This window comes from Physeter macrocephalus, chromosome 11, assembly GCF_002837175.3.
Source record: "Physeter macrocephalus isolate SW-GA chromosome 11, ASM283717v5, whole genome shotgun sequence".
Classification (NCBI taxonomy): Eukaryota; Metazoa; Chordata; class Mammalia; order Artiodactyla; family Physeteridae; genus Physeter; species Physeter macrocephalus.
Window position 1 is genome coordinate 132426274 of NC_041224.1, and position 11598 is coordinate 132437871.

At 39.5% G+C, this 11598-nt stretch overlaps 1 protein-coding gene across 1 annotated transcript in view; it reads right to left on the bottom strand.

Annotated features, from left to right (window-relative positions):
- SOS2 (SOS Ras/Rho guanine nucleotide exchange factor 2) overlaps positions 1-11598 on the bottom strand; it is a 111328-nt gene that overhangs the window by 70165 nt on the left and 29565 nt on the right. The window contains 3 exon segments of the mRNA XM_055088411.1: positions 2635-2799; positions 3922-4056; positions 6665-6790. Of these exon segments, the coding sequence (XP_054944386.1) occupies positions 2635-2799; positions 3922-4056; positions 6665-6790 (426 nt within the window).

The window sequence follows — 11598 nt, forward strand, 5'->3', positions numbered from 1 at the left end:
ATAGTTGTGTATATATATATATATACATATGTATACACATATATACACACACAAAAGCACACACACATACTCCCTAATTCTGCCCTCTAAGAGACCAGAGCAGTGACACTCCAATATCAATGAGCTCATCTAGCACCAAGATCTTGGTTTCTAAATACCATTCTCCACTAAAAGGAACGAGGACTTTTTTTTTTTTTTTTCGGTACGTGGGCCTCTCACTGTCGTGGCCTCTCCCGTTGCGGAGGACAGGCTCTGGACATACAGGCTCAGTGGCCATGGCTCACGGGCCCAGCCGCTCCGCGGCATGTGGGATCTTCCCGGACTGGGGCACGAACCCCTGTCCCCTACATCGGCAGGCGGACTCGCAACCACTGCGCCACCAGGGAAGCCCAGGAACCAGGATTTTTTTAGAAAACAACTAATTCCAGGCTTGAGCAGCAGGTAAAGAACAAGTTGAACCTGGAGCATCTTGTGTCAAAAGAAAGTGTTCAAAGAATGACAGGGACAGAGAAGCCAAATTGAAGGAGTTCCCATTGGCCAAATCTGAGACAATCTGAATATTAAACAATGAAGTAACAGGTTATGTTCCACTGAATATGAATCAATGAGTCCATATTAAAATAAACAAAATAAATAAATTTAAAGTGTGATGAGGAACAAGATATTTACATAGCCTTAAAATATTCCACAAAATATTTATTAATTACAAAAGGGAAAGGAGTCCTTTAAAGTAGAGAAGCCTAGAGGACGAACCCTTAATCAAGTGATCAAAGTGACCATCACTAGTAATGGGATACAGTGAAATTGTATGTCGTGTAAGAAAATGCAATGAGAAGAACTCCTATGATATTCCTGCCACAGATCCATAACCTAAATCTTATCAAGAGAAAACATCAGAAAAACTAAAGGAAGGGGCATTTTAAACATTAACAGGTATAATCCTTAAAAACGTCAAGGTCATAAAAGTTAAGGGAAGAATGAAGAACTGTTCCAGAATGAACAAGGAGAAAAAAGATACATGACTACTAGACACAACACATGATTCTGAACTGGATCATTTTGCTCTAAAGGACATCACCGGGACAAGTGGCAAAACTTGAACGGGGTCTAAGGATTACATAATATAATGTATCCACATTCATTTCCTGGATTTTCATTGTCATACCGTGGTTATACAGGAAAATGTTTTTGTTTGTAGGACACACTAACTATGTTGGCAACCTACTCTCAAGGGGTTTAGAGCACAGGGGAGTATTTTTATTGTAAATAAAACTTTTCTAAAAGTCTGAGCTAGAAACAAAGTTTTAAAAAAATGTAATCATTTTTTCAGAAGTCAAAACAGAAATAACAAGGAATTTCTACTATGAAATTTAAGTGAAAAATCATTTTTGAGACTACGGCATAGTACAATCACTCTCAATCATAACTGCATATCAGAATCACCTGTGATAGTTTCATAAATTTTGAAAATACTGAGGCTTAGAGGCCCATCCCAGGCCAAGTAAATCAGCTCTGGGGGTGAATGCAGGCATCAGTATTCTCTACAAGCTTTCTGGTAATTCTGATGTGCAAAGTGGAGAACCACTGGCATGTGCCAGGCCCTGGGGTAATTCACCCTTAGAGGTCTAGTTCAGGTACCTTCTCTATGAAATGTTCCTGGTCCCCCCTATGCCAGAGTTAATCACTTTCTCCACCACCTTTTTTTTTTGATTTTTTTTTTTTTTTGTGGTATGCGGGCCTCCCTTTGTTGTGGCCTCTCCCGTTGCGGAGCACAGGTGCAAAGTGGAGAACCACTGGCATGTGCCAGGCCCTGGGGTAATTCACCCTTAGAGGTCTAGTTCAGGTACCTTCTCTATGAAATGTTCCTGGTCCCCCCTATGCCAGAGTTAATCACTTTCTCCACCACCTTTGATTTATTTGTATAATAGTTTTAATTACACTGTGCTGCAATTATTTGGTTATAATACTTTTATTTCCCACTAAAATAAACTCCTTCTAACACAGGGATTGCTGATTTGTTCACTGTTGTATTTTCAATGCTCAGGACAGTGACTGACACATAAGAGGTACTCAAAAATGTTGATTTAAAAAGTAAGGGAAAAAGGAGGAAAAGTGGAAAGGGAAGAAAGGAGGAGAGAGGAAAATAAAGACTCAATTTCTTTCCTCAGTAGCTTACAGCCAGGAAGAAAGAAGATAAGTAACAAAAAATTATCAAAAGGAAGTAACTTTGGCATGGCAAAGTCTTCTTCTCTACCTGTGCCCCAGTGACCCATGCTGTGAAATCAAAGCATGTTTTTCAAAATTACTTCTTAAACTTAAACGTATCTGAATATTCTGTATTTATTCTCTTTCTTAAAATACAAAACTCAAACTACTTTTCTTTAACTGGTTTGAGGCTTTGGATGTTTTTTCCTGTAGGTAAAAAATTCTTGCTGGAAAAAAAGAGATTCTCATCCTGTCACATGCTAAAAAACCTGAAAATATCATTGTTAGTCTGTAAAGCCACCATTTTTCTGTCTTCCAACACCAGGAACTATAAAAATCACTAATATAATCATGTATTAAAAAACAGAGGTATAAGTAACATATAGTCTCCATCATTCAGGTTAAGTTTAAATACCTTTTAACACTTACCTTATCTGCACACATTGACACTTTAATGTCCTGTTGCGATATTTCATAATGTCGGATATTAAAAACATAATTACCAGCCAATTTCAAAATATCAGCTGAGATATACTCTAGAACAGCCACAATATATAGTGACACATGGTAGTCCACTTTGTACCCTAAAACTTCCTGTGGAAAAAATAAACAATTTAATTCCAAAAAATGGCAGCACTGTCAAGTAGCAGTTAAGCACTTAAAAATTTTAATTAACATTCTTGCTTATAAAGAACTTTCTATAAACCAAATGTCTAAACTCAAAGGTACCACAGGATATAAAATGAGCTGTTGACTCAGTATCAGGGTTTCTTTTTCTCTCTCTCTTTTTTTTAAGAGACACCTAATCTAACAAATCTGCCTTTAGTATCAAACAAGAAGAGATGATTGATTCTAAGACAGAAATCTTGGACTGGACTTCCCTGAAAACCTCTTGATACATTATCCGAAACCCATCTGACAAGTATCTGCTATCTTCAAGGATCTTGTTTTAATTAATATCCCCAAATTATAATGATTTCTACTAAGAGGAGGATGTGTGTATGTGTGTGTGTTGGGTGGGGGGAGGGGGAGTCTTGAAATTGCTACCAAATGGTATCCAAATCCATGCACACCAATTATTTTCTATAGACTAAATAATATTCCCTAGACAGCTTTTCCAACGTATAGAAAAATATCTGTGATAAATACAGATTAATTTAAAAACAGTTCTGAACTCACAGGAGCTTTTTTGCATTATATATTTTATTAATCAACAAAAAGCTGGAAGTCAATCAGGGGTAGCAATCATTAGAAGATGCCACAAAGATGCATTATTTCTTATAATTGACCTTTAATATTATTTGAAAAACAATATGATTTCATCAAAGCATACTTATTTTGTTTTTTATACATATTAAGAAACATATATGTATGTGTATAAACAAGTGTACACACATTCAAGTGCACATACACAATAAGACCATGCTATATAAATACACAAATACTATATAAAGTATTATTTGTTAAAAATAACCTCCCCAATGCTTTTTTGTGTCTGTTTTTTGTTTGTTTGCTTGTTTGTTCTACCTTCAATGAAGGATGGATTTTGTCCACAGGCAGTAAGAGAGGATTTCTTCGTTTTCGTTTTTGGGATATTTCATAATGTCGGATATTAAAAACATAATTACCAGCCAATTTCAAAATACCAGCTGAGATATACTCTAGTACAGCCACACTATATAGGGACACATGGTAGTCCACTTTGTACCCTAAAACTTCCTTCAATGAAGGATGGATTTTGTCCACAGGCAGTAAGAGAGGATTTCTTCGTTTTCGTTTCTCTATGGCAGACTGTGCATCAGCAATAGCCCATTTATCAATTGGATGAGGAAAGGTCTTTTGAACTCGTTCCTGTTCAGATCACAGCAGAACTACTGTTAATAGAAGTGCTCATAAACAGAAAATTCATACAAAATTAAACTTTATCATCATCCATAACACCAGCAGTTAATAGTAACATAGCATATTCTGATTCCTGCAAAAAATGAAATTTTTTTGTTTAAAAAAAAAAGATCAACATGCTATCAAGATTCTTCCACATAATTCCCATGGGTGAGGAAAAAGGTGAAGTTTAAACAGAAAGCTTTACGTGTAAGCATAATTAAGATAAAATGGAAAAAGTAAAAAGTAATAATATTAGGGGAGATTAAAGCAAACATAAAAGTGATTTTAAGGTCAAGGTTTCTAGGGTTAAAACTGTTTACCTAGCAGAAGTTAACTCATTATTAATAATTATTATGCAGTCCCTCTCCTGCTAATCTCAGAGCTTCATAGAGAAGAATTTTAAAAGAAGAAATATTATGTACCTCTTAAAGGATCAAGTGTGTGGCAGAGCTCAGAATGGTTTAAATAAATATATCTCTTGGTAAAAACGATCCAAGCCTTTTTTACGTTACTATTTTGTTCATCTAATCTTAAATGTAACCAGTAATTGGCATGAATAATGAGAAGTAATGATAACTGAATGAAACTCCAATTTAGCAGGATTTCCTATTTTTAAAATTATATTCTCAGCTTCTAACATATTTAGCTTCTGAAAAGTATACTTTTATTATATTTACTTATGTCCAATTCTTTCAGCAGAGAACAGGGAAACAAATGCTTTAATTCCCAGAGTCCCTGAAAATCTTTTTCTTTTTTGCGGTACGCGGGCCTCTCACTGCTGTGGCCCCTCCCTCTGCGGAGCACAGGCTCCGGACGCGCAGGCTCAGCGGCCATGGCTCACGGGCCCAGCCACTCCGCGGCATGTGGGATCTTCCCGGACCGGGGCACGCCTGCAACGGCAGGCGGACTCTCAACCACTGCGCCACCAGGCAAGCCCCCCTGAAAATCTTAATAGATCTATCACTCCAAATTAAGATTATCCTTTACACTGGAAGTTGTTGCCTTGTTATAGAAACAATCTTCAAAAGAAAGGTGATATAAACAGTATAATGCCAAAGTAACTTTTAAAAGCTATACTGACGGATATTTCTAAAAATCTAGAAATACTCTCATGTAACTGAGCCAAAACAAATATTTCAGCACTGAATTACACACGATCTTTTAGAGGTATGTATATATATGTATATATATTTTTAAATCAATGAGTAAAATGTTTATTCTATACTAGTCCTTTATTGAGGTAATATTTATATGCAGTAAAATGCACAGATCTTAAGTGTACCATTGAATGAGTTTTGAAAAAATGCTTACACCTGTGTAACCATCACCCTAATCAAGATTACAGAAAATTTCTATCATCTTACTCTCACCCTTCATAGGCCGCCACTATCCTGATTTCTATCACCATCACTTTTAGCTATTTCTGATTTTCATGTAACTGGAATCATATAATACATACTCTCTGGGGTATGTCTCATTTTGCTCTATATGATATCTGTGGATTGTAGCTATGTTATTGCGTATATCAATAGTTCATTCTTTCATTTTATAATACTACTAAGTATTATTCCATTTTATGAATCTATCACAATTTGTTTTCCCATTCTCTTGTAGATGGCAACTTTAGTTGTTTCTAATTTTTGCCTATTATGAATAAAACTGCTTGGATATTCATGTATAAGTCTCTTTGTGAACATATATTTCCATTTCTCTAGGGTTAAATAGCCAGGGGTAAAATTGCTGGGTCATAAGCTAGACCACAAATAAATATATTTAATTATAAGAAACTGCAAAACAATTTTCCAAAGTACTTTTGCCGTTTTATACTCCCACTTGCAATGTATAAGAGTTCTAGTTGCTCTACATCTCATCAATATTCCATGTTATCAGTCTTTAATTTTATCCCTTTTAGTGGGTGTGAAATAGTATCTCATCGTAGTTTTAATCTCTATTTCCCTGATGAATTATGAGCTTGAGTACCTTTTCATATGCTTATTGGCCATAAGTATATCTTCTTTTATGAAGTGTCTGTTCAAGATTTTTGCCCACTTGGGTGAGCAGGGTATCTTTTTATTACTGACTTGTAGGAGTTTTTGTTTGTTTGTTTGTTTCAACATATTCTGGATACAAGCCCTTTGTAAGGAATACATATTGAAACATCTTCTCCTAGTCTGTGACTTATACCTTTTTTATTTTCACATCAATTTTATTCTTTGATATTTACAGAATTTTGAGTCCTCTGCAAAAAAACATTTAACACCAGCTTATATTCTCCTGCATTTTCTTCTAGAAACCTTACAGTTTCAGCATTTATGTTTAAGACTATGATATATCTTGAACTAATTTTTGTGTGAGATAGGTTTCAAGGTTTTTTCCCACCATAAATTTATCCAGTTGTTTTAGCACTTTTTTTGCTGAAAAACTTCCCTCTTTCAGAATGAACTGACCATATATCCCCCATTATGATTTCAATGGTTTTAGCTTCCATAATAATTTAGAATGATATAGATTTAGATATAAAAATTAATTTGTACAGTGGTTCAATGACTTTTTGAAATAACAAAATAATTTTTACCTCCACATCTTGAACAGTCCTTGGTTGGGCCATGCATAATTTATTAAGCAGCTGAAAAATCAGCTCTTCAATATAATAGAGAGACTCTTCATTAGCTGAGAGATTGGGATGTACTTGCTCCTGAACCTTTAAAAAAAAAAGTTCTCAATTTAAGTACAGGCAAAATGATATTTATTAAACAAAACTCAGAGAATCTTATATATAATTTATAGTATTTTGCCAGAATGGTTACTCAAATACAGATATAAAACACAAAAAATGAAGAAAAACTGTATTTGTTGGTCTCTGTAAACTTTTCTTAACTCAGAGTAGCGGTTCTTAATCTTTTCTAGACTCTGAAAATCAGCTGAAAGCCACTGGCCCCTCTCATCCTTACCACCAAAAAAGCATATGCACATAAAATATTCTACACAATTTCAAAGGAAGCATGGATACCCTGAAGTTAATTACTAAACCTACCATGTACCAAGATCCCAATCAGGGAAGATATCAATCACTCTCACAAAAGTCCTGAGGCTGCTAAATTTCTGTGATAAGAGGAGAGGCAGTCATCTGTGATAACTTACATGATAACCTGTACATGGTTTGGGTTTTGCCCTTCCTGTGACAATTATAATCCTAATGGCTTCTCTCCCCTTTGAGTAGGGCTACTGCAGTGCCTCAGTGGCTTGCCTACAAGCTTCAATGGATTACATGTGACAGTGAAGCCCAGGTGCTGGGGGTGGGGTGGAGGAAGCTGTCGGCTGCGTGTAGGCCGGTGGTGGAGCTGCAGGCACAATCTGCCCTGTCCCTGCTTCCCCACCGAGGTCGGGCAGAGGTGCCCTGCTCCAAGCTGCATTTTCCCTTCCCCAGAAACAATGCCATTCTTGCTCCCATTCCTACACATCCCGCTCTGGCTCAGGTGAAAGCCATGCCACACTGTTTACAGATAAAAAGTTCAGGTGCTTTTGGCCACTGGTCTTGAATCTGCCCTCTCTTTCCAGTGGTGAGATCCCACTCCAGAGGTGTTTTCTGAGAAAGGTGGTTGGGGCTGGTGGCTATCACTGAAAAGTGACGCCAGTGCTGTACCGCCTAAGTGAGTCAGATGCTGCTCTGCAGGCTGGGCATGGTATCAACCAACCCCACTCTCCCAGGTAGGCAAGGCACAGGACCCTCTTCACTTGGCCTGTTGACTCCATTACAAAACCATTTTCCTACAGTTCAAAAGCAAGCCACCCCCACCACTTGTCCTTGTCCAAAGGGCAGAGCATTTTAGTGAGATCTACATTGTACATCTCTAGCAATAGTTAAGTCCCTGACATTGGGGCCAAATTCTTATTGTGAGACATACATCTGGCCTTCCCCAACTGTTCCTCCCAAATCTACTTTCGCTTCAGATCTGGGCCGGGTACCAAATAGAAGACTTCCTGATCATCAGCTACTGCTTGAAGCCTGTTTTCTACAAGAACTCCAAAGGCTGAAGTCTTCCAGGGCACAACATGAGGACAAATTTCTCATCAGATAAACGTGGCCTCAAGGAGCTTTCCTTTGTTAGTGTCTTCCTCAGACCATGTTTTCCCATTATATTCCTCTGACCCCCTTTTCAGTCAATAGGTGAAGTTCTCCCAGCTCACAGAGGCAGTAACATCATCTTTTGCGTCTCCTCCTCTCCTCTGGCCATCTTGGAAAGCAAAATATTATTTTTTAGCCCAGGCTTCACAGCCACTCTTCGTGGGCAGCCCCCATCTGGACTCCAGACCCTGGCCTAGGTGAAGTCAGAGGCTTTCTGACAGATTTCTGAATGGATATTACAGGGATGGAAGGGCTCCCCAACCTGCTGTAGGGAATAGCCTGAGAAGATGTGTTTGGAATCTTAATATTCTGGCACATGGCTATGTCCATTTTAAGATCTCTGGTGGGTCTGAGATATTTAGGTGTGGATTAAAGGGACAAGGAGTCTTTTTCTTAGCTAAAGTTTTCAAATACTGTTTTGAACAGTGACAGCTACTCTTTATTGCCAGCCCTTCTGGGCATCTCACCACCACACCATCTTCTTCTCTAGTATTAACAGTACCTCTGGTCTTAGAAGCCTGCCTTCAGTTCCGAGCTATCCCAAGGAACTGACTTGCCTTGGTATTGGCTGCAACCTTCTGTTAGAACCACACAGGTTCCACCCTCACCTGGCCAGCCTGGTTACTTGGGCCAGTGGGTGCAAGTGACCCTTCCAAGGAACAGGTGTTGATGACTTCAGCATTCAGGGACCCTTTGTGTTCCCTCTTACCTAGAACCCTTAGACTCCTTCTATTCTCTTCTCCCTGGAAGCCTCTTTCCAAGAGCCCTATTTTTTAGAGCTGAACTGCACAGATTATAGCTGCTGTCATACTTAGTCAAGGAAGAGAGAAAGAAGGCTCTCAGGCATGAACTTTCAACTTCTCTCAAGCCAAACCAGTTTAAAATGAAAACTCTAGCAGAAGGAACTGGATTTCCATTTTCTCATGTCTACCTGTCTTCCCCCTATACTCTAAAGTTACCTATTTCTATCAAAATAGAAGGGAAGGAGATGCATGCCTAGCAATACTTCCCCCCTCCTCCTCCATGCCCTTCTTTGAAGGCCTCAGCTCAGCTGTTCAGGCCACATCTCTCCTCCCCAAGCTCTTCTCGCTCAGCTTGGTGTCCAGCATCCTGAATATTCCTCAGCAGATTCATCTTGTGGGCTCAGATTCTGGGCTCTCAGTTGAAGGCAAGGAGCCAGATTCTCCGGCTCCCTGCAGGCACCGCAGGGACACTTAGGGAGAGGAGGCTGGCTGGGGGCCTAGGAATGTATGTGCCTCCCTGGCAGGCTGGTGAAGGGTGCAAGGCTCAGTGCACTGAACCACAGGAAAGGCTCACAACCAGCAGTAGTATCTTCCAGGTAAGACTATCCTGGAAATAAGTGTGTGTGAGATGGAGAAATTGCTCAGAGTAGGTTTTTTCCACAGCTGTTGTAGGACTGCACATTTTAGGCGAATCTTGTCCAGTATTTTTCCTGTCTTAACTTTTGTATTTTTTTGTTAAGCCAACAAGCCAAGAATTTGGCCCTACGGGGATCCATGTGGTAGGCAATAGCCGCTCTTTGGCCAAGGCCTTCAGAAAGGATTCGGTCATCCCATTGCCTGTTCCCTAGCCTCACACCCAGGTGAAGACCATGGGGAGGGAAGAATTTTGAGGTCAGTACAAACCAAGTAAGTCTGTAAATTAAAGCTGTTAGTTTTCCTCTGGGAGGGCATTTTGCATCAGGCCTGGGCTATGTGCAGAATCAAACCTGGCTGTGAGTTAGGATAAGCACCATTTGGGCTTCCCTGGTGGCGCAGTGGTTAGGAATCTGCCTGCCAATGCAGGGGACACGGGCTCGAGCCCTGGTCAGGGAAGACCTCACATGCTGTGGAGCAACTAAGCCTGTGCACCACAACTACTGAGCCTGCACTCTAGAGCCCACAAGCCACAACTACTGAGCCCACGTGCCACAACTACTGAAACCCACGTGCCTAGAGCCCGTGTTCCACAACGAGAAGCCCCTGCAATGAGAAGTCTGCGCACTTGCAAAAAAGAATAGCCCCCACTCGCCGCAACTACAGAAAGCCGCGCACAGCAACGAAGAACCAAAGCAGCCAAAAATAAATTAAAAAAAAAAAAAAGAATAGGCACCATTAAATTTGGGGCCCAGAACACTGGGAGAAAGGATTGTGTAGTATGACATAAAGGTCTTCAGTACGTCTGGGCCCACCTCACTACTTCTGGGCCAGCCTGACTGCCGATGTCCACATTAGCACACACTTGAACCCCTCTGCTGAACTCTAGCCCTGCTCCCCTATGTAGGTCAGATGTTTGGCTTCTGGGTTTGGGAAGAGAAAACTGCCATGCCGAGAACCCTCAGGCCCTGGAGTTGGGTATTGGCTCTTTTAGCCAGCTTTTGTGGGAACTGTCTTTGATTGAACCACTAAAAAAGCAAAGGGGGTATGTATGAGGTTCTAGCTACCGAAGACAGACCAGATGTCCCTCAAAAACAGCTTGGTTTCCCAGCTACAAACTCTACGAAAGTGAATCAAACCTTTTTCCTCACATTTTTCTTTCCAAATTTATTTGCTTTTAAGAACTATAAACTTCTGGCTATTGTTTTTCTTGTTCTCGGGGCCCCTGGGTAGACAGACACAGCTTGATGATTTCAGAGCAGATACAGGCCAAGAAACCAAGGCATTGAGTGCTGAGTCCAAACAAATGATACTTATATACACATCCAAATTTGAAGAGAAAATGTGCTTCTTTAGGTTTCAAACACTGTAATAGATATAAAGCAAAAATAAAAACCTGCTGCAAAGTTAATAAATAAATAAAATAAACCTACTAGAAGTCTATGAACACTAGGTCAAGAACCCTAGCAACAGAGGTATCCCTGAATAATCATACTACTGTATATGTTACAGAGGTGCTCTGTGAAGTAGGTGCTAGTCAGATTTCTTTTACAATGGTATATGCTGGTTTTTGTCACCACACAGCTGTGCTGAGCCTCTGTTGTTAAATTTCTTTTTTTTCTTTTTTGTTTTTTGGCCTCACCGCATAGCATGCGGAATTTAGCACCCCACCAGGGATCAAACCTGCACCCCCTGCAGGGGAAGCACGGAGTCTTAGCCACTGCACTGCCAGGTAAGTCCCTGTTGTTTAATTCCTTTTTTTTTTAAATTTGTAAATATTCATTTCTATGTTTTAATTTTTTATGACTTGTCGGCTTTTCCCTGGGGAGATGTTTAACTTTCGTTTGCTGTTTTGTATTGCAGGGCCTTATTCAATTGATTGATTTTTTTTTCTTTTTTTAACATCTTTATTGGAGTATAACTGTTTTACAATGGTGTGTTAGTTTCCGCTTTACAACAAAGTGAATCAGTTATACATATACATATGTTCCCATATCTCTTCCCTCT